Source organism: Oncorhynchus tshawytscha, linkage group LG06 (assembly GCF_018296145.1).
Source record: "Oncorhynchus tshawytscha isolate Ot180627B linkage group LG06, Otsh_v2.0, whole genome shotgun sequence".
Lineage (NCBI taxonomy): Eukaryota > Metazoa > Chordata > Actinopteri > Salmoniformes > Salmonidae > Oncorhynchus > Oncorhynchus tshawytscha.
Window position 1 is genome coordinate 59,697,090 of NC_056434.1, and position 21,477 is coordinate 59,718,566.

The 21,477-nt window shown below is 42.6% G+C and overlaps 1 protein-coding gene across 1 annotated transcript in view; it reads left to right on the forward strand.

Moving 5' to 3' along the window:
* Positions 1-11,441: 11,441 nt before the first annotated feature.
* The window catches only part of LOC112252777 (Kv channel-interacting protein 2-like), a 109,954-nt gene continuing 99,918 nt past the window's right edge, over positions 11,442-21,477 (forward strand). Inside the window, exon 1 of the mRNA XM_024424358.2 lies at positions 11,442-11,740. Coding sequence (XP_024280126.2) covers positions 11,653-11,740 — 88 coding nt within the window. The 5' untranslated portion in view covers positions 11,442-11,652. The remainder of the gene's footprint in view (positions 11,741-21,477) is intronic.

Below are 21,477 nucleotides of genomic sequence, written 5' to 3' on the forward strand. Positions count from 1 at the left end.
CAGAGCCCGTAAAAGCTATACATGAATCCTCTTTAGTCAAAAGAGTACCAGCTAAAAGACAGATACACTACATGACCAAAGGTATGTGGACACCTGCTCGTCGAACATCTCATTTCAAAATCATGGGCATTAATATAGAGTTGGTCACCCCTGCTTTGCTATAACAGCCTCCAATCTTCTGGGAAGGCTTTCCGCTAGATGTTGGAACATTGCTGCAGGGACTTGCTTCCATTCAGGCATAAGATCATCTGTAGTGACCTTGCTTTGTGCACGGGGGGCATTGTCATGCTGAAACATGAAAGGGCCTTCTCCAAACTGTTGCCACAACGTTGGAAGCACAGAATCATCTGGAATGTCATTGTACTGTATGCTGTAGCATTAAGATTTCCCTTCACTGGAACTAAAGGGCTTAGCCCGAACCATGAAAACAGCCCCAGACCATTATTCCTCCTCCACCAAACTTTACAGTTGGCACTATGCATTGGGGCAGGAAGCGTTCTCCTGGCATCCGCTAAACCCAGAGTCGTTCGTCAGACTGCCAGGTGATGAAGCGTGATTCATCACTCCAGGGAACGCGTTTCCACTGCTCCAGAGTCCAGAGTATAATATATGCCATTTAGCAGACGCCTTTATCCATAGCGACTTAGTCAAGCGTGCATAAATGTAACATATGGGTGGTGCCGTGAATAAAACCCACTACCCTGGCCTTACATGTGTCTGTCCTCTATCTCTTTCTTCCTTTTCATAACTGTTTTTACTATCTGTTTTGCCATGTATGAATTTACCGCTGGGCACTGAGGTGTCAACTAATGTGATTTCAACATGAAATCTCCCCCAAAATTCCCCATGTCTTTGGATTTTTGTAAAAAGTTTTTTTTATCCAAGCAGTTTTCCACGTTGATTCAATGTCATCATATTGAATTTTTGGCGTTAAAATGACATCTGTTTCTGCCAAGTGAGTTTCTGCCAAGTGGGTTGTTATTCAATGCTTTTCTATGGGCCAATAGCCGTAAGGCCAAATTCAATATTTCATAAAATAATTTTGGGATATATTTTTGGGATATATTTTTGATCCCTACAGGCGTCCTAAAATTCTAAATCAAATAACAGAACAATTATCCTTGGTATGACTATTTACAAACAGTTCCATATGTTATCTTAGTTAAAACCCAGCGCTGGGCCCTCAATGAGTGATCTTTCAAACTTTTTATGCAACATTATCGGCAAGTCACTTGGTGCCTACTCTGCCAAAAGCAATTTAGAGTTGTTGAACGGGAGTGACGAGTGTGTTGATAAAACAGTAATATAATAAAACATTATTCAAAATATCAAAAATTGTAAAAATAAATCAATAATATAAAGGCTTATGCATGCCAAAATACATACTAGGCAAAAATTTTAATTAAGCAAAGTGATCTTGCCAAGCAAAAATTGTATCAAACTTTTTACCATTGCAACATTTCATGTACAGTCACATTCACAGTGGTTGTCTGAAGCGTGCTATAGAGTTCACGGCTAGTGATGCCTCATCGCAATTGGTTATTACCCATCATTTGCAACAATGTCAATGGTGGGTAATAATGTGTCTTCTGCACTTAATCTAACCCCACTCTGTTTCCTTTGCGATACTTCAAATTGTTGTGATTAACAGCTGAGAAACTTTTATGACTTGATTTTACTCATGGCTCAGAGTGTCTAAGCAGTATTTTAACGTCATCCTAAAACAAACATTTTTTTGTCTTTTTATCAGTATTCCCAGGACCTTTTCTGAGATGCTTTGTGAACACGGGCCATGTGATGAGTTGAGCAGTGGTGGAAAAAGTATCCAATTGTCATACTTGAGTAAATGTAAATATACCTTAAAAGAAAATGACTCAAGTAAAATTGAAAGTCACCCAGTAAAATACTACTTGAGTAAAAGTCAAGGTATTTGGTATTAAATATACTTAAGTATCAAAAGTAAATGTAATTGCAAAAATATACTTAAGTAATTACAAGTAAACAAGTAAAGTATACAAGTAAAAGTAAAAGTATAAATAATTTCAAATTCCTTATATTAAGCCTACCAGACGGCACAATGTTCTTGTTTTTTAATTTACACAATGCCAGTCAGACTAATTTACAAACGACGCATTTGTGTTTAGGTGAGTCTGCCAGATCAGAGGCAGTAGGGATGACCAGGTATGTTCTCTTGATAAGTGTGTGAATTATACAATTTTCCTGTCCTGCTAAGCATTCAAAATTGGGTGTCGGGGAAAATGTAAGGAGTAAAAAGTACATTATTTTCTTTAGGAATGGAGTGGAGTAAAAGTAAAAGTTGTCAAAAATAGAAATAGTAAAGTACAGATACCAAAAAAAACGACTTAAGTTGAACTTTACATTTTCTTTACTTAAATACTTTACAACACTTTTTCTTTGTGGTCCAACACTACCTTTTAGTGGGTATTAGAGGTAAAGCCACCTGGCTCTACCTTGGTTAGGCTGCCCTCTGTTGGTACCAATGGGTCAGTACATGAAATTCACCAGGGTTGAACAAATTGGTCCAAACAGTTGTGTTTTGCAACAACAAAAAAAGCAGTTTCTATTGGATAAATTCAGGTAGGTCCCTCCCTGTTTTCTTCCGTTTAAGAAATGTTTTGCAACAGAATCAGCGTAATGAATACGCCCCCAGTGCTGAATTCCAGATCAAACCCTGGCTTAAAAAGGAAAGGGGCGATACCTTGTCAAATGCACAACCGAATGCATTCAACCAAAATGTGTCTTCCCAGGCTCTGATGACATGGATATTGATTAAGGCAGCCCCATCGCACCGCTCTGATTCAATCACCAGTTGCTTTATGGACTGTTTAAAATATCACGATGGATACTGATTGTTGTGCAACTGGTGATTGAAGCAGACTCTTGTTCCCAGCCATTCTTGTAGATGGATTGGATAGGTGGGTACAACATGGCAACTTTTTTCCCCTGCCAATCAGAAGGCAATATCATGAGATTACCATATCGTTTATTTCTATCTAATCATCAGATCTACACGAATGCCCACTTGGCAGACACGTAACAAAAGCTAAGCAATTTACAGTACAGGAGCAAGTGCATGTACATTTTGCATGTGTGCGTGATCCCTGCGAAAATTGAACCCATTACCTTGGCATTCCTTGCCCCATGCATTTAACAACTGAGCCATACACATAATTTGGGAAACATCTGCCTTAAAATCTGACTTACTTTATTCAGATGGAACCAACTGAATGGTAGACGTTAACTGAGGATATGTTGGTGTGTCTCGGCTGTAATACAACATCTGAACCAGTAGATGTGACCAGAGACTTAGTTTAGTGTGATCAGAGTCCTACACGCCAACGACATGTTGTTCCAGTCCTGTATTAACACACCGGATTACACCAACCAGCTGCTCATCAGGACTGTGATGAGTTGCATCAAGTGGGTTAGTGTCGAGCTGGAACAGGAGCCAGCACACCCTGTAGCTATCTGGGACCAGGGTTGCCACCTCTGTGTTAGTGCATTGTTATTTTTGGCAGCATCATCTTTTTTTTCCAAATAGTTCCTTTCACTACCCCTGTCTCCGCTCCTCTCACTTCCTCTCGCTCCCCTGTTTTCCTTCCTCTTTCGCTAACTTCTGACATACTGTCATTGTCCTGTGCTCCTGCTTTATGCAGAGGAGCAGATGACTTTCCTAATCCTGCTGTAGTCTGGATTATAATCTACAGATTTCAACCTGTTTTCTTGTCTGTGTCAGGCCTTAAAAGACCAGCGATATGAGTCATAAATTCAAGTAATCTCTTTAGAGCGCAATATCTTGTTGTTTAAAAAGATCCCTAAATTGGGCATGCCTATAAATTGGGAAATTGAGAGCATCTAGGGGCTACAGTGCCTTGCGAAAGTATTCGGCCCCCTTGAACTTTGCGACCTTTTGCCACATTTCAGGCTTCAAACATAAAGATATGAAACTGTATTTTTTTGTGAAGAAACAACAACAAGTGGGACACAATCATGAAGTGGAACAACATTTATTGGATATTTCAAACTTTTTTAACAAATCAAAAACTGAAAAATTGGGCGTGCAAAATTATTCAGCCCCCTTAATTAAGTTAATACTTTGTAGCGCCACCTTTTGCTGCGATTACAGCTGTAAGTCGCTTGGGGCTGTACGTCGCTGTACAGCTGTAAGTCGCTATGTCTCTATCAGTTTTGCACATCGAGAGACTGAAATTTTTTCCCATTCCTCCTTGCAAAACAGCTCGAGCTCAGTGAGGTTGGATGGAGAGCATTTGTGAACAGCAGTTTTCAGTTCTTTCCACAGATTCTCGAATGGATTCAGGTCTGGACTTTGACTTGGCCATTCTAACACCTGGATATGTTTATTTTTGAACCATTCCATTGTAGATTTTGCTTTAAGTTTTGGATCATTGTCTTGTTGGAAGACAAATCTCCATCCCAGGTCTTTTGCAGACTCCATCAGGTTTTCTTCCAGAATGGTCCTGTATTTGGCTCCATCCATCTTCCCATCAATTTTAACCATCTTCCCTGTCCCTGCTGAAGAAAAGCAGACCCAAACCATGATGCTGCCACCACCATGTTTGACAGTGGGGATGGTGTGTTCAGGGTGATGAGCTGTGTTGCTTTTACGCCAAACATAACGTTTTGCATTGTTGCCAAAAAGTTCAATTTTGGTTTCATCTGACCAGAGCACCTTCTTCCACATGTTTGGTGTGTCTCCCAGGTGGCTTGTGGCAAACTTTAAACAACACTTTTTATGGATATCTTTAAGAAATGGCTTTCTTCTTGCCACTCTTCCATAAAGGCCAGATTTGTGCAATATACGACTGATTGTTGTCCTATGGACAGAGTCTCCCACCTCAGCTGTAGATCTCTGCAGTTCATCCAGAGTGATCATGGGCCTCTTGGCTGCATCTCTGATCAGTCTTCTCCTTGTATGAGCTGAAAGTTTAGAGGGACGGCCAGGTCTTGGTAGATTTGCAGTGGTCTGATACTCCTTCCATTTCAATATTATCGCTTGCACAGTGCTCCTTGGGATGTTTAAAGCTTGGGAAATCTTTTTGTATCCAAATCTGGCTTTAAACATCTTCACAGCAGTATCTCGGACCTGCCTGGTGTGTTCCTTGTTCTTCATGATGCTCTCTGTGCTTTTAACGGACCTCTGAGACTATCACAGTGCAGGTGCATTTATATGGAGACTTGATTACACACAGGTGGATTGTATTTATCATCATTAGTCATTTAGGTCAACATTGGATCATTCAGAGATCCTCACTGAACTTCTGGAGAGAGTTTGCTGCACTGAAAGTAAAGGGGCTGAATAATTTTGCACGCCCAATTTTTCAGTTTTTGATTTGTTAAAAAAGTTTGAAATATCCAATAAATGTCGTTCCACTTCATGATTGTGTCCCACTTGTTGTTGATTCTTCACAAAAAATACAGTTTTATATCTTTATGTTTGAAGCCTGAAATGTGGCAAAAGGTCGCAAAGTTCAAGGGGGCCGAATACTTTCGCAAGGCACTGTATGTGTTCGGTGACCCCCTAGAGCTAGGATGGGCAACTTTCAAACTTTCAAAATTCAAATGGAACTCAGTCAGGGTCTCAAGTTACTGTTGAGAGTTAGAATAATAGAATACACAAGGTGCCATTTAGATGTTTTTGGTTGTGCATCAGCAGTCACTTAATTAGCTCATGTCAGCAAAAAAAAAATAGATTGGTAAATTAGTCTAGCGGCCAGCTATCTAAACTCGTAGTAAGCATGGTCGAATTACCGACCGGGGTGGGGCCCATTGATTATCAGTTATCATAATAAAACTGCAAACACTTGCCTCTCTCCTATTGCAAAATGTGTAGAATTGCAGGAAATTAGCTGTATACCTGCACATTTTTCTCTCTGCCCCATGGCAAAATGTGTAGAATTGCTTAAAATGAGTTAGAAAATGTGCATTATTTTCTCTACTTCTACATCAAAACTTGCAGAATTGCAGGAAATTCATGTAAATTGTTTCTCTGTCGCTGTCACAAGTGGCCCCCACCCCCCATCAAAGTTTCCCACCCCTACCCTAGAGTCTATTTAGCAGTTAGCGTATACATTAGCATTAGCAGAGAGAAACAAACAGGCTCATTTCCTCAGCAGTTGTTATGCAGCAACCACATTGCAGGAAAGTGATGCAACCTCCTGTGTACAAGCGCAGCCTCACGTAATATCTTTGGTTCACGCTGCTGCTCATGGTCACAGTTTACGCTTCAGTGATGTACAGGGATGTGTCTTCTGCGTTTAAACCCAACCCCTCTGAATCAGAGAGGTGCGGGGGGGCGCTTCCTTAATCAACGTCCATGTCATCAGCTCCCAGGGAGCAATTGTTGTTGGGAGTTAACTGCCTTGCTCAAGGGACGATTTTTTTCCCCACCTTGCCGGTTCAGGGATTCAAACTCTGGACCTTTCGGTTACTGGCCCAGAGCTCTTAACCACGAGACCACCTGCCGCCCGTCTGCGTAAGGGTTCCACATTCAAGCTAAATTATTTTATAATACTTGCATTGTTTAAATATTTTCCATGTAATGGTTATGGGGTGCTAACATGGCTGCAATATCATTATCATTTTGTATTGTCATGTAAATGCATAATAATGCAGAAACTTCAAAGTCCCAACTCTCTAAATACATGGCTTCGGTAAAACCCATTCATTTACATGCATTTTGATTCAAATGAAGGTGCTATATTTTTGGGGTTTAAAACGTATTCATGCAATCTGACCGGGGTGGGTGTATAGTTGATCTTTTGCTTCAGCACCATTACATCTAACTTCAACTTGAAAAATGCCTCTTCTGTACTAGAAATAGCTAAAAGTATTATGCAGGCTATATTATGTCTAGCTAGCAACCTTGGAAAGGCTATCAAATGAATATCTTGATTCAAAAATGGTTAGCTAGCTAGATGGCTGGCTATAGGTTGCTTGAATGTTGTCATGTAGCTTGAGTCACTCACTTTTGGCCGTAAATCTGATCTGCTATCGATGACAGCTAGCTGACTCAGGTCTTTGACTTGAACACAACGTGATGATGTTGTTTTCTCAACAATATGTCTGATTTCTGATGATGATGAGTGCCACTGCTTCATCCTTGCCTCAGTATAGCTATTGCTTGGTCTACATGACATGTACAACACTTCACAAAAGTTCCTCTTTTTTAGTTTATCTCAAATCAATTACAGTGACGCAAATGATTTTTGCCTCGTCGATATTAGCTACTTTACAAGTAGTAATTAGCAGCCAATTTCATGCCTGGCTGGCTATTTTACCAGCTAATGTGCACAAGTTATTTTCAGTCCTAGCCTTAACTGCAGTGGAGAAGAACCAAAGCAAAAATACCTGTGGTCATGTTCCCACTCATATTAGATACAAACCCACCAGACTTGTATGTTTTTACAGAGGCACGGGACCCCCGTAAGCATGCAGATGCTGTATTGAATCAGCATTTCACCACCTTGGCGTCATCGATTGAAATAAGTGGCAAAAGTGATTTTTATTTTGACATTTGACTTGGTAACTTGCACGTCACATGTTAGGCATCAACTTGGTTATATAGACAGATCACATGGTTATGAAAATATTATTCTAAACCATTTAATGCAGCACCAAAAGGAAATGGATTTCAATGAGATTTCAATTCCCTTTTCTATACCCTTAATGGGCGGGACCGAAGCTGTTGCCAGGGACTCAAGGCCTTAACACGTCCGAACGTTTGACCTTGTCTTCCTCCATAGTATTCTATGAGTAGTTCTGCGCTCAACTGCCAACAGATGAGATCACTCACTCAGCAGAAGCTACCACAGACCTGACAGGAGCAAGGACAAACACATGCACACGTAAACACACACACACACACACACACACTCCTCTTCTACAAACGGGGCCAAAGAGTTGCTAATGAATATTCATTACAAATCAACGCTGGATCTATTTCTCTCTCTGTGGAGGAGACATGCATCATTAGTTTAGTCTAATGGGCTCCTTTAGACTCCATTACAACATCTCCGTTATCTCTCTCTCTCTCTCTTTGTCTTTCTACCTCTCTAAGGAGAAACTTTTCCTTCTGTTTATCAGTTTCCCTTTTTTCTACATGGGTAGACGCGTAGAGTGGAGGGGAGAGGGGATGGAAGTAAGACATATATATTTGTGGGCGTGTGTGTGTGTTCGTGTGCATGCGTGCGTGTGTGTGTGTGTGTGTGTGTGTGTGTGTGTGTGTGTGTGTGTGTGTGCATGCACATATGCGCGTGTGCACTGGTGACCTCATAGTATTGTCCAACGTTAGTCAGCAGTCTTTTGACACAAGCACTTCCACCTGGTGGCTCCCTCTTTCGTTCTCTCTATCTCTCTCTCTCCCGCCATCATGTTCACATTGAATCGAGTGTTGAGTCCGTCATACCAGCTGTTGCTTTTGCCTGCCACAGGAAGAGGTTGGGTGTGAGTGTGTGTCGTATCACATATGATCACTGGCTCCGTATCTCATGCACAAGGTTGTAAATCTCACTCTCTAAATCTATCTTTGTCACTCTATTTTCTGCTTCCTCTTGGTGCCCCCCTCCACCTTTCTCTACATTCAATTCAGTTCTCTCCCGCTAGGTTTCCTTCTATGTCTGTCGCTCTGTTTCTTACTCTCTGACACTTACCCTCTCACCCCCTCCTCTGCCGTCAGTGAGTAATCAATCCCTGTGATGAGTAAAGGAATTAATAAGCTGTTCAAAGCAGCACAAAAGGGCATCAGAAGGGCAGATTGTTTGTTTACGTTTGTGACTGTCTGTATGCCATGGCTGGAACTTGAGGAAAAGACGATATCATCACTCACTCACAGGTCTCACCTACCCGAAGGTGAGGATTTATGGATTTGCATAATCTGATCCTAGAACTGTGGTTAGGGAAAACTTCTGCAGGCCAGATTAAGAATGGGACTCAAGGGAAGGATGACGTCACAATGATACAGGTTGGTTTGTAAATCCAAATCGTATCAACGTTTAGTTGTCGCATACAGAGATTAGCAGATGTTAAAGAAGTTGCAGTTCAATTATATTTCCAGCCTCCCCGCCGAGAATACAGTATGTACATATAAAGTGGGTAATCAATTTGTTTCATTTCTCAGAGATCAAATTGAATTTTAACAGCTGATCGCTGTGTTTTGGCTCATCTCCTGTACATGTCTCACACAGTTAGAGGAACAACACCTCCGGGCCCCCACACACACACCTCTCGGCCCCCACACACGTCCCATGTTGGTTCTCACTCCTACCTACCTTCTGTCAGACCTTTATCGGTGTTTGTGTCTCTGTGGTTAGGTGTCTGTACTGGTGCTAATTGATTCATTAAAAATATGATGTATCTAAAGGTTTAGGCTATGTTGAAATCAATATGGCTGGACAGTCTAGCATCAGTTACAGCTTCACTTGGAACAACCACTCTCCCTGTCACACCCTGATTTGTTTCACCTGTTCATGTGCTTGTCTCCACCCCCCCTTCAGGTGTCACCCATCTTCCCCATTATCCCCTGGGTACTTATACCTGTGTTCTCTGTTTGTCTATTGCCAGTTCGTGTTGTTTCGTCAAGCCTACCAGTGGTTTTCCATCTGTTCCTAATTGTTTCTGTTTTTCCAGGTTTTGACCTTTTCTGTCCGTCCTGACCCTGAGCCTGCCTGACGTCCTGTACCTTTTCCCCACTACTCTGGATTACCGACCTCTGTCCGTCCTGACCATGAGCTTGCCTGCCGTCCTGTACCTTTGCCCCACTACCCTGAATTATCGACCCCTGCCTGCCTTGACCTGTTGTTTGCCTGTTTCTATTTCTGTAATAAACATGGTTACTTCAACACTTTCTGTCGCTGTCACTCGTTCTGAGAGAGAGATGAATGACGGGTAGTCCTCTCTCTCTCCTGAATTTGCCTTCATCAAAACTACGTACTGTACAGTATCATCAGATCACACTGACGCTGTGTGTGTGTTTGCTTGCGTACATGTGTTTGCATGTTTGTTTGTATTATAGTTGAACAAAGTTGGCTGGAAAGAGTGAGTGCATCTTCCAGCTAATGTTGGCAAGGGAGTGGGGGGGGGGTCTGTGTGTGTTGTACTGTAGTTCTGTATGTATAGGTTCTAATCTTAGTCTGGCAGAATGCTTAGCTGTTCTTCAGAACACACATTTGTGCTGGGGCCACTCTCAGAAGTACTCTGAATATTGACTTGCAAGAAAGTGAATGTGACAGAAAGTCACAGGAGGTTGGTGGCACTTTAATTGGGGAGGACAGGCACATGGTAATGACTGGAGTGGAATTAGTGGAATGGTATCAAATACTTTACATCAAACACACGCTCGGTTCCAGCCATTACTATGAGTCGTTCTCCCCTCAGCAGGCTCCACTGCTGCAAGTGTGTGTAGTGTTTTTTCCACTCTACTGGCTGTGACAGGTCAGGGACTGAGAGAGGACGAGAGAGAGGACAGAGAGAGAGGACAGAGAGAGAGGACGAGAGGAGAGAGAGCGAGAGAGAGAGAGAGATTCTTCTCCTACTCTCTTCTTTAGAGAATTAGAACCCTCATCCTCTCCTTTGACAGACTGATACCACCCTCATTCCCATACCTCTCATTCTTTCACTCCATCAGCTGGGATTTCTACTACAATTGGAAAAACAACTGATTCCCCTCTCCTACTGGGGTTTCTGTACTACACACAGAGGGAGAGCTCACGTCTTTCCTCCTCTAGCTCTACTGGGCTTTGGACATTTCATGCAACTATATCTTAGGAGAGAAAAAACAATTAAGACCAGATTAATTGACCAGATTCTCCTACTCCACACTCCCTCTCTCCCTCTCTCTTCCCTCTGGTCCACACGAGAGCTGAGCATAGAATGGGAGAAGAGAAGAGAGGAGACGGAAAAGATAGCGAGGGAGAGAGAGAGAAAAAAGAGAGAGTGAGGGAGGAGAGGGGGGCAGCGAATGACGCTAATTGCTGTGTTGGCTTTGTTTCTCCCCGTCTTATTACTTACTCTCCCGCTGGAACACACAAACACACACACACACACAAACATGTACACTCACTCTCCCGCTGGAACACACACACAAACATTCACACTTACTCTCCCGCTGGTTCACGCCAAAACAAACCTCCCAGGCAGTGTTTGTTTCTTTGAAAGTAGCAAGTAGAGAAAAACAACAGGAGACAGACGAGAAGGAGAAAATAAATAGTCGCTGGAGGAAGAAGAGAAGAAAATAAAAAAGAGGAGAAGATAAGAGAGGAGAAAAACCTGCCCCTCAGAGTACAGTAGTTGTATAGTAGACATCACTTGGACCGGAATTTTCCGCCACTCTCCCAGCCAATCAGATCGAGTGAGGGGATTCTCACAGGGTAAGGGGGAGGAGACAGAGCACTGTTGTTGATTGACAGCAGGAGGCCTAGAGGTGGAGCCACGGACGAAAGGAGATAGAGAAGGTGGAGAGAGAGAGAGAGAAGAGCAGCAAGCAGCTACACTTTACACGCCCTTTCCTTTTTCTTCCTTCTTTCTCTCTTTTCACTGTTTTTCTGCCTTGTCGAATCCCCCAACACTCGCCATTACCCCCACCTTGTGACTATCACTAGCCACTACAGAGTCAAGATGAGCCATTGCAGGAAGAGATGCAAGAGACAGCTGACCAAAGTGTTTCGCTTTTTCTACCGCTTCCTCACAGGGACACTCGAGAAAGGTAGGCAGTCTCTCCACTCTACCCCCTCCTGGTCCTAACCCCCTACTCCTAACCCAGACCCCCACAGCTGGCTCACCTCCACAGGTAAGGTGAGAGCAGAGGTCTGGGTCTGCTCCCGGTTCTTGCTTCAATACAGGAGTGCTTGGGACTAGGGGCCGGGGTGTTGTAGATCTATGGTTTTACCTCTGCTGTTCCAGCTTTGTCATTCTATGTCTAAGAGCTGAAGTGTTCTAGCTGTGTGGTATTGTTGGTATCTGATATTATATCTCTATTGGTTCTGTGTGGTTTTCTATGTACGCCTTATAGTGTGTGTAGGTAGGTGTGTGTGTGGATACGGTAAATGTACGTGTGTGGGTGCTTATTTTTGTCCTATTTCATGCATACGTACGAGTGTGTATTATATGAATGTCTGAATTGGAAATGTTACTTTTTTAATAATCTGAGACACCCTCTGGATGATAGGGTCACGGCCACTGGTGTGTGTGTGTGTTTGTGTGTGTGAGAGAGAGAGAGAGAGAGAGAGAGACTCTCTGTACATGGAGATTACATGGTGATTATTAAATTAATTGAGCTGTGGATGTACTCTACACTGAACAAAAATCTAAACACAACATGTAAAGTGTTGGTCCCATGTTTCATGAGCTGAAATAAAAGATCCCACATGTTTTACATATGCACACACACATTTGTTTACATCCCTGTTAGTGAGCGTTTCCCCTTTTCCAAAATAATCCACCCACCTGACAGATGTGGCATATCAGAAGAAGCTGATTAAACAGCAAGATCATTACACAGCTGCACATTGTGCTGCGGACAATGAAAGGCCACTCCTAAAATGTGCACTTTTGTCACACAATACAATGCCACAGATGTCTCAAGTTCTGAGGGAGCGTGCAATTGGCATGCAGATGATTTTGTGTTAATTTCTCTACCATAAGCCAGCTCCAACGTCGTTTTAAAGAATTATGTCCAACCGGCCACACAACCGCAGACCATGTTAAGGGCATCATGCGGGCGAGCGGTTTGCTGATGTCAAATTTGTGGACAGAATGGTGGCGGTGGCGTTATGGTACGGTGCAGCTAATGAACACAATTGCATTTTATTGATGGCAATTTGAATGCACAGAAATACCGCGATTAGAGGCCCATTGTGAGGCCCATTGTGAGGCCCATTTCTTTTTGAAGGGTTTTGTGAAATCCATAGATTAGGGCCTAATTTGTTTATTTCAATTGACTGATTTCTTCATATGAATTGGAACTCAGTTAAATATTAGACATTTTTACATGTTACGTTTATAAATTTGTTCAGTATAGAATGAAAGGAAGACTGAGTCAACTTTTTTTGTTTGTTTCATGAATCACTCTCTCGCTCCCCTCTTGTTTTCACTCCCTCTCTCGATATTTAAGCTTTTTACTATCTGAATCACTCTCTTTCCTCAGCAGAATTAAAATACAATCATCCCCTACAAACTGTTGAGCAATGATATGATACCAGTATAGTTGACCTGTTCAGTGGGTTTACTGTGATACGCTTATTTTATTGATCTACTTGACAAGGTACTTATTGCATTCTCTGTCATCCCTCTTTCTTTCTTTCTCTCATTAGACTTTGACATCTAAAGAGGAACATGTTCATATTCAGAAAGCAAGTGCGTACACACACACACACACACACACTCAAACGCAGCAGAGCTGCTATCAGAAACACTATGCATAAAGAAATACTATAGTGTCCAGTAAGTCAGTGGTCTTATAATCATCAGATCCATTAAGTATTTATTAAATACTGTGTGTGTGTGTGTGTGCGTGCGTGCGTGCGTATGTGTGTTCATGTGTATTTCCGTAAGTTTACCCAGAGAGTGAGGTTTCCATGACAACCGGTTCCTGCGCGTCTGTTCCAGGAAGAGGAGGGTGACAAAGAGAGAAGGGTGTGGAGATGGAGATGGGGATGTAGAAAATAGAGAGAGAGAGGTGAATGTGGTCCTCTGTGTATAGGAACTAGCTAATAGTAGGCCTTTGCCATGATTTCATCAAAGTCCATCGTCGTTTGTATTTCGTTATCGTGGAATTTCAGGAAATGCTAATGTCAAAGTGCCCAGCTAACACAGTCTATAAAATGTTACAGTATATACTGTTTACTAGATACTGGATACACCATTTGTAGACCTCCAGTCCCTGATTAGAAGGGAAGGATAAAAATCTGTAGGCCCACAGTTCACTACAAATGAGTTCAAAACAATGCCTTTTGTGAACGTTCGTTGTAGGGGACCACTTTTAATGCCACACCGTTTGATCAAGCCATAGGGATCCCACATGAAATGATTAGGAGAGTGAACCAAATGTGGTTTTTCTGCCTTCCACCATGTCTGAGGGAGAGAGAGAAGGATGAAGGGAGGGAGAGAACTCTAACTGTGATAATTAACTCTGTCTGGTAAAGCTATAATTAAACTGGCTTGCGCAGCATAGACCTGATTTCTCAGGTGTGTGTGTTCTCCTCTCTGCCCTAGGGCTCCGTTATATTGTTGTGTAACTATCTCTACTTTGACTAACAGGCATGAAACACTATTCGGCGAATCTCTCTCTCTCTCTCTCGTTTTGTGTTGTCTGTCTGACAAGATATTCATTAGGTTGTGTCATTCTCTGAATGGTAAAGATACCAAATATTCAGGCAATCCTCGGCCTATATCTGATCATTACATGGTAACCAGCTGAGCTAAAGCCTAGGCATTAGCTCAGAGAGCTGACACAAGTTTTTCAGGTCTCAAGCGAGGTTACTCACTACCAGTTCAATGAATCCCCTCTGATATAGCTATAATCGATGCCAGCAGAGTAAGTAATAGGAGCACATATTCTATTGCCTTCTTGTTTTGCCAGACGGCTAATCTGCTATTCTCCGATGGAAGGGTATGAGCTTTGTCTTTTTGTTGTGTGTTGTCTCTCATTAGCTTCAGGTAGGGGCCGATTCCGACCTGAGTTAAGCACGTGTCATGTGCCATCTAAGTATGGGCCTATTCGTCGCCATTTCAACACCATCTCCTTGACACACAAAATATGTTTATGAAAGAAATACAGTGGTTTGATTTATTATGAAAATTGCCACATTCAGCTGTTCAATAATCACAAGCGTTTTTGGTGGCACCTTAATTGAGGACAACGGGCTTGTGGCAACGGCTGGAGCAGAACTGGTGGAATGGCATCAACGACATCAAACACCTGGTTTCCATGGTTTCCATGTGTTTGATGTCATTCCATGAACTCCATCCGAGCCATTATTATGAGCCGTCCTCCCCTCAGTAGCCCCCACTGATGGCAATTTAGGAAGTATATAGAATTATGACAGGAGAATAGTGTACAATAGTAGGCAATTGTCTATTGCCTGTGCTAACCATGGAACTGTGCGATGACAGAGCCAAGTGTTGTGCCGTGTGTCGGGTTTAAACTGTTACGGCTTGGTCTCCGCTCTGCTCCATAATGATTTAAGTAGCCTACACGTTTAAAAAATATCTACATTATCAACTGTTCCTAATGATCCTCAAAAACCACATGGCCATGACGGCATATACAGAAGAAACAAATGAAGTTAAACGAAACAATGTAATTAAGTGGAATGATAATGTAGGCTTTACCAACTGAAGGGAACGAACAGTAAATTGGCAGTGTAATATGTGTGGTTATTAGGCCTACTGACGGTCGATACTGATAGTGGTATTTAACACGATAGAAATAGGAAACAGAGAAAGTCAGAGGAGCCTACAATGAAGACATTCGAGAGTGCCCATCCCTTCAAGTTAAAAGGTTGTACATGTCATTTAAATTCTGCACAATGGCATAGCATTTCTTAAACTTTACTGTGGGAAAGTTGATATGTTGATATGCTTCAGATTTCTGCCATATGACAGGTTTCACAGTTGTCACCAGCAATTATGAGGTCAAATAGATCTAAAAACAAGTGTAATTTACATGTACAATTCCCTTCTCCGAATTGATGACTCATTTACCGAGACCTTATCAATAGCTCCTATCAAGTTGTAAATTACAGTGCATGGAGAATGGTGCTATTTCTAAAGGAACAAATGTCCACTTGGAAACGGGTAGGTTCTGAAACGATAGGTTCGCTACTGTCACGTTCTGACCTTAGTTCTTTTGTTATGTCTTTGTTTTAGTATGGTCAGGGCGTGAGTTGGGTGGGTTGCCTATGTTAGTTTTTCTATGATTTGCTATTTCTGTGTTTGGCCTGGTATGGTTCTCAATCAGAGGCAGCTGTCAATCGTCCCTGATTGAGAACCATATTTAGGGAGCCTGTTTTCTATTGTGTTTCATGGGTGATTGTTTTCTGTGTCTGTGTATTCCACACGTAACTGTTTCGCTTTTAGTTTCTGTCTTTCAATTTGTTATTTTGTATTTTCGTGTTCAGTGATTTTGTTCATTAAAACATGACGAACACGTACCACGCTGCATATTGGTCCGATCTCTCATACTCCTCGTCAGAGGAGGACGAATCCCGTTACAGCTACACCTTATTAATGGTTTTCAAATTTGTGGAATTATTAGTGAATTAAGTCAAGATCAGATTATGACATATCTGTAGACACACCTTAATGTATTCAATCCAAAACAAATACCAGGTGAATAGCACACTATTCTCATGCTTAAATTCCAGGTCAGAATAACGCATAGAGAGAAAAGTTAATAAAAAGGGAGTAATGTTCAATTTACGCACGCTTAACTCGGGTCGGAATCAGAACCATAGAGAACAGGGCTGACTGATAGCAAACTAATTTACTGGAGACAAAGTCTTGTACACATGCACGGAAAAGCACGCACGGGCGCACACACACACACACACACACAACATACACAGACACACACACATCATACGCAGACACACATACACATGCTGTACAGACACACACACAGACACACACACACACACACACACACACAAAGCCCCTCACTGTGGTGATGGAAGGGATATAGGATAGGGAGAGGAGGAAGAGAGGAGGAGAAGAAGCACAAACCGTGGTAGAGATGTAGGCAACACAGCAACACACAGCAACACACAGCAACACAGGGAGTCGACCAGTAGCAGCTATCAGTCAGAGAGTGACACGGTGCTAAAGGAAACCCGAGGGTTCATTCCTCAGTCTCCTGGGAATGATAATACACACACCCCTTATTAATGACCTCTGATTACACAGCCCATATGGTGCTATACTTATCCACACACACACACACACACACACACACACACACACACACACACACACACACACACACACACACACAAACACACAGCACAGCACAGCACAGCACTTCTCTCTGTCTGCCAGTTCTAACTGTACCTAGTTTAGGTGCATTGTGAATACATGATCCAATTACTGAAGACTCCACAGAGATGTGAATGGAAACAAAAAGAGACCTGTGTTAGACCTATTTCAGTCATTCCTTTTTCAACCTGGATGCACTTTGATAAGGGTTTATATCCCGGATGGTGTTAAAGATATCCTTATCTGACTTTTAATGCAGCAATAAGCCTATATTATCATAGTATAATATTGATGATGTCACCTTCTGCGAAGCTCTCTCTCTTCCTGCCCATCTCTCCCGCTTCGGTCTACCCGTCAAGTTTCTCTTCTTTACTGAATGGATACAAACTGTCAACATATAATAGACCATGAATAAACCATACGCTGGGTTACATGAAAAGCACTGAAGAGCTGTTTGTGTGAAACGACTAACGGACTGTAGCATTTTATCCCAGCATGTGTTATTAATAGTCTCCACAGGAGAGGAAATGTTTACTTCCATAAGGAGAAATCACTCAAAACAAACCTCATATCTTCATAGTGGGACTCCCTGTGCATCTATCTATTTCTTCAGAGAGAATAGAGGAGACACTCAGCTGTGTGTTGTGTCGCTGTGTGTGTGTGTGTGCATGTGTGTAAAGCTCTGATATGACTGTATAATAGGCAATATCAGGACCCAGCAGGCGGCCGGAACAAAGCCTGGGGGTTGGATAGAGACGAGGATGGAGGCCAGAGTGAGGACTGTGGGTTGGTTCGAGATGGATCCCAGCCATGGTGACAGGTTTGTGATGGCCAGAGTGTGGCTTGGGGGTTGGATAGAGATGGATCTAGGGCCCGGTCCAAAAACAAACCCCTCTTCCCTCTTTCCGCTTGTATAGATCCAAGAGGATTGGATTGGATTCCAACATTGCTTATCAGCGATGGTTACTACTACTTTGCTTATTACTTTACAATAAGTCTTATATAATTTTATCATTGTTGTATAGTGTTTTTTAAAAATAGGATATTGTTCAATGAGGACTAGTGTTTTATTTACAGTTGATAATTTAAGTACACCTAAAGTTATAGTAGCAAGTCAATGGTTTACACTCACTAGATAGTTTATTAGGTACACCGATCTAGTACCGGGTCGGACTACCCTTTGCCTCCAGAACAGCCAGAATTCTTCAGGGCATTCTACAAGGTGTTCGGAAACATTCCACAGGGATGCTGGTCTGACGCGTTGGGATCACGCAGTTTCTGCAGATTGGAAGGCGGTACATTCATGCTGCGAACAGCCCGTTCTATCTCATCCAAAACATTCTCTTTTGGGTTGAGGTCTGGGGACTGCACATGTCACTCAAGTAGAATGTGGGCCTGGAGATTTCATCATGGCTACACTCGAACCCTAGGTCATCACGTCGCCTGGCTGAGAAATCAGCTGCAAAATGTAAAGATGTAAACCAAAATGTAAAATGTATTATTTTATTTGCACTTACTGAGTGCTGGCTTTAATTGCTACCCAGGAATAATTTGAAATTGAGATCAAAATGGCTGCATTGGACACCACTGAAAGATCACATCCAATTTTAAGGACACACTTTTTCTCCCTCCAGACGTAGATTTGTGAAGATTCTCACTCATTTTCTCACCCATAATTTAATTTATTCCCTTTCTAAATCTGTAGCCCCTCTGTCGCTCACTGACACCTCCCGCTCTCACCTCACACGCACACTTGCACATAAGAATATTTTTTTTTTTAAATATTATTTCCCCTTTATTTAACCAGGTAGGCTAGTTGAGAACAAGTTCTCATTTACAACTGCGACCTGGCCAAGATAAAGCAAAGCAGTTCGACACATTCAACAACACAGAGTTACACATGGAATAAACAAACATACAGTCAATAATACAGTAGAAAAAGTCTATATACAGTATGTGCAAATGAGGTAGGATAAGGGGGGTAAGACAATAAATAGGCCATGGTGGCAAAGTAATTACAATATAGCAATTAAACACTGGAATGGTAGATGTGCAGAAGATGAATGTGCAAGTAGAGATACTGGGGTGCAAAGGAGCAAGATAAATAAATAAATACAGTATGGGGATGAGGTAGTTGGATGGGCTATTTACAGATGGGCTATGTACAGGTGCAGTGATCTGTGAGCTGCTCTGGCAGCTGGTGCTTAAAGCTAGTGAGTGATTTTTGTAGTTCGTTCCAGTCATTGGCAGCAGAGAACTGGAAAGAAAGGCGGCCAAATGAGGAATTGGCTTTGGGGGTGACCAGTGAGATATACCTGCTGGAGCGCGTGCTACGGGTGGGTGCTGTTATGGTGACCAGTGAGCTGAGATAAGGCGGGGCTCGACCTAGCAGAGACTTGTTGATGACCTGGAGCCAGTGGGTTTGGCGACGAGTATGAAGCGAGGGCCAGCCAACGAGAAACAGGTTGCAGTGGTGGGTAGAATATGGGGCTTTGGTGACAAAACGAATGGCACTGTGATAGACTGCATACAATTTGTTGAGTAGAGTGTTATTTTGTAAGGCTATTTTGTAAATGACATCGCCGAAGTTGAGGATCGGTAGTATGGTCAGTTTTACGAGGGTATGTTTGGCAGCATGTGTGAAGGATGCTTTGTTTGCGAAAAAGGAAGCTGATTCTAGATTTAATTTTGGATTGGAGATGCTTAATGTGAGTCTGGAAGGAGAGTTTACAGTCTAACCAGACACCGAGGTATTTGTAGTTGTCCACATATTCTAAGTCAGAACCGTCCAGAGTAGTGATCCTAGACGGGCGGGCAGGTGCGGGCAGCGATCGGTTGAAGAGCATGCATTTAGTTTACTTGCATTTAAGAGCAGTTGGAGGCTACAGAAGGAAAGTTGTATGGCATTGAGGCTCGTCTGGAGGTTAGTTAAGACAGTGTCCAAAGAAGGGCCAGAGGTATACAGAATGATGTTGTCTGTGTAGAGGTGGATTAGAAAATCACCAGCAGCAAGAGCGACATCATTGATGTATACAGAGAAGAGAGTCGGCTCGAGAATTGAACCCTGTGGCACCCCCATAGAGACTGCCGGAGGTCCGGACAACAGGCCTTCTGGTGATTGACAGTGTCGAAAGCCATGGCCAGGTTGATGAATACGGCTGCACAGTAACGTCTCTTATCGATGGCAATTATGATATCTTTTAGGACCTTGAGTGTGGCTGAGGTGCACCCATGACCAGCTCTGAAACCAGATTGCATAGCGGAGAAGGTTTGGTAGGATTCGAAATTGTCAGTAATCTGTTTGTTAACTTGGCATTCGAAGACCTTAGAAAGGCAGGGTAGGATAGGTATAGGTCTGGAGCCGTTTGGGTCTATAGTGTCTCCACCTTTGATGAGGGAGATGACCACGGCAGCTTTCCAATACTTGGGAATCTCAGACGATACCAAAGAGAGGTTGAACAGGCTAGTAATAGGGGTTGCAACAATTTCGTCAGATAATTTTAGAACGAGATGGTCCAGATTATCTAGCCCGGCTGATTTGTGGGGGTCCAGATTTTGCAGCTCTTTCAGAACATCAGCTATCTGGATTTGAGTGAAGGAGAAATGGGAAGGCTTGGGCGAGTTGCTGTGGGGGGTGGAGGGCTGTTCATCAGGGTAGGGGTAGCCAGGTGGAAAGCATGGCCAGCCGTAGAAAAATGCTGATTGAAATTCTCAATTATAGTGGATTTATCGGTGGTGACAGTGTTTCCTAGCCTCAGTGCAGTGGGCAGCTGGGAGGAGGTGCTCTTATTCTCCATGGACTTTACAGTGTCCCAGAACTTTTTTGAGTTTGTGCTACAGGATACAAATTTCTGCTTGAAATTTTACCAGAGAAGTGACAGATTGATAGTGATAAATATAAAACTATTTGCAGAGATTCTTAGAGCATAAAAGGCCATAGTTTGTAATTCACTTCAGTTATTGTTGGAAAGAACGACAATACTGGGAATACTTGTAATGTAATCTGATCTCAGAAAAACTTTTCTGCGTGTCATCTCTTCTCCCTCACCTCTGGCCTACTGACTATCTGCCCACCTGCTGCATGCTTCACTTGTGTCAAGCTCTCATCTCGCTCTTGTCTCGTTTATAGCTGAAGTATTCCACAACAGCATGACTGCCATAATCTGCTCTCCTCGTCTCGCCTTGCCTCATTTTATGCTCTAAATCCAGACCTCAAATACTCCAGGGTTTCTGTTGATTCACTCCTTTCCCTCGTTTCTGTGTTGACAGAGCAACACTCACAAGTCTCTAGTAATGCTATAGGGAACTTCAAGCCCAAACTCCAGTGGATTACGTGTACTGTCCAGGCATTTTTAGGATGGTGACGTTACGGCATGGTTTGACATATTAATTCCATGACAAATTTCAACCATCTTCTAGGGGCATCACGAGTGCCTGTTACCATCTTGTAGGCTCAAGCGAGGGCATTTT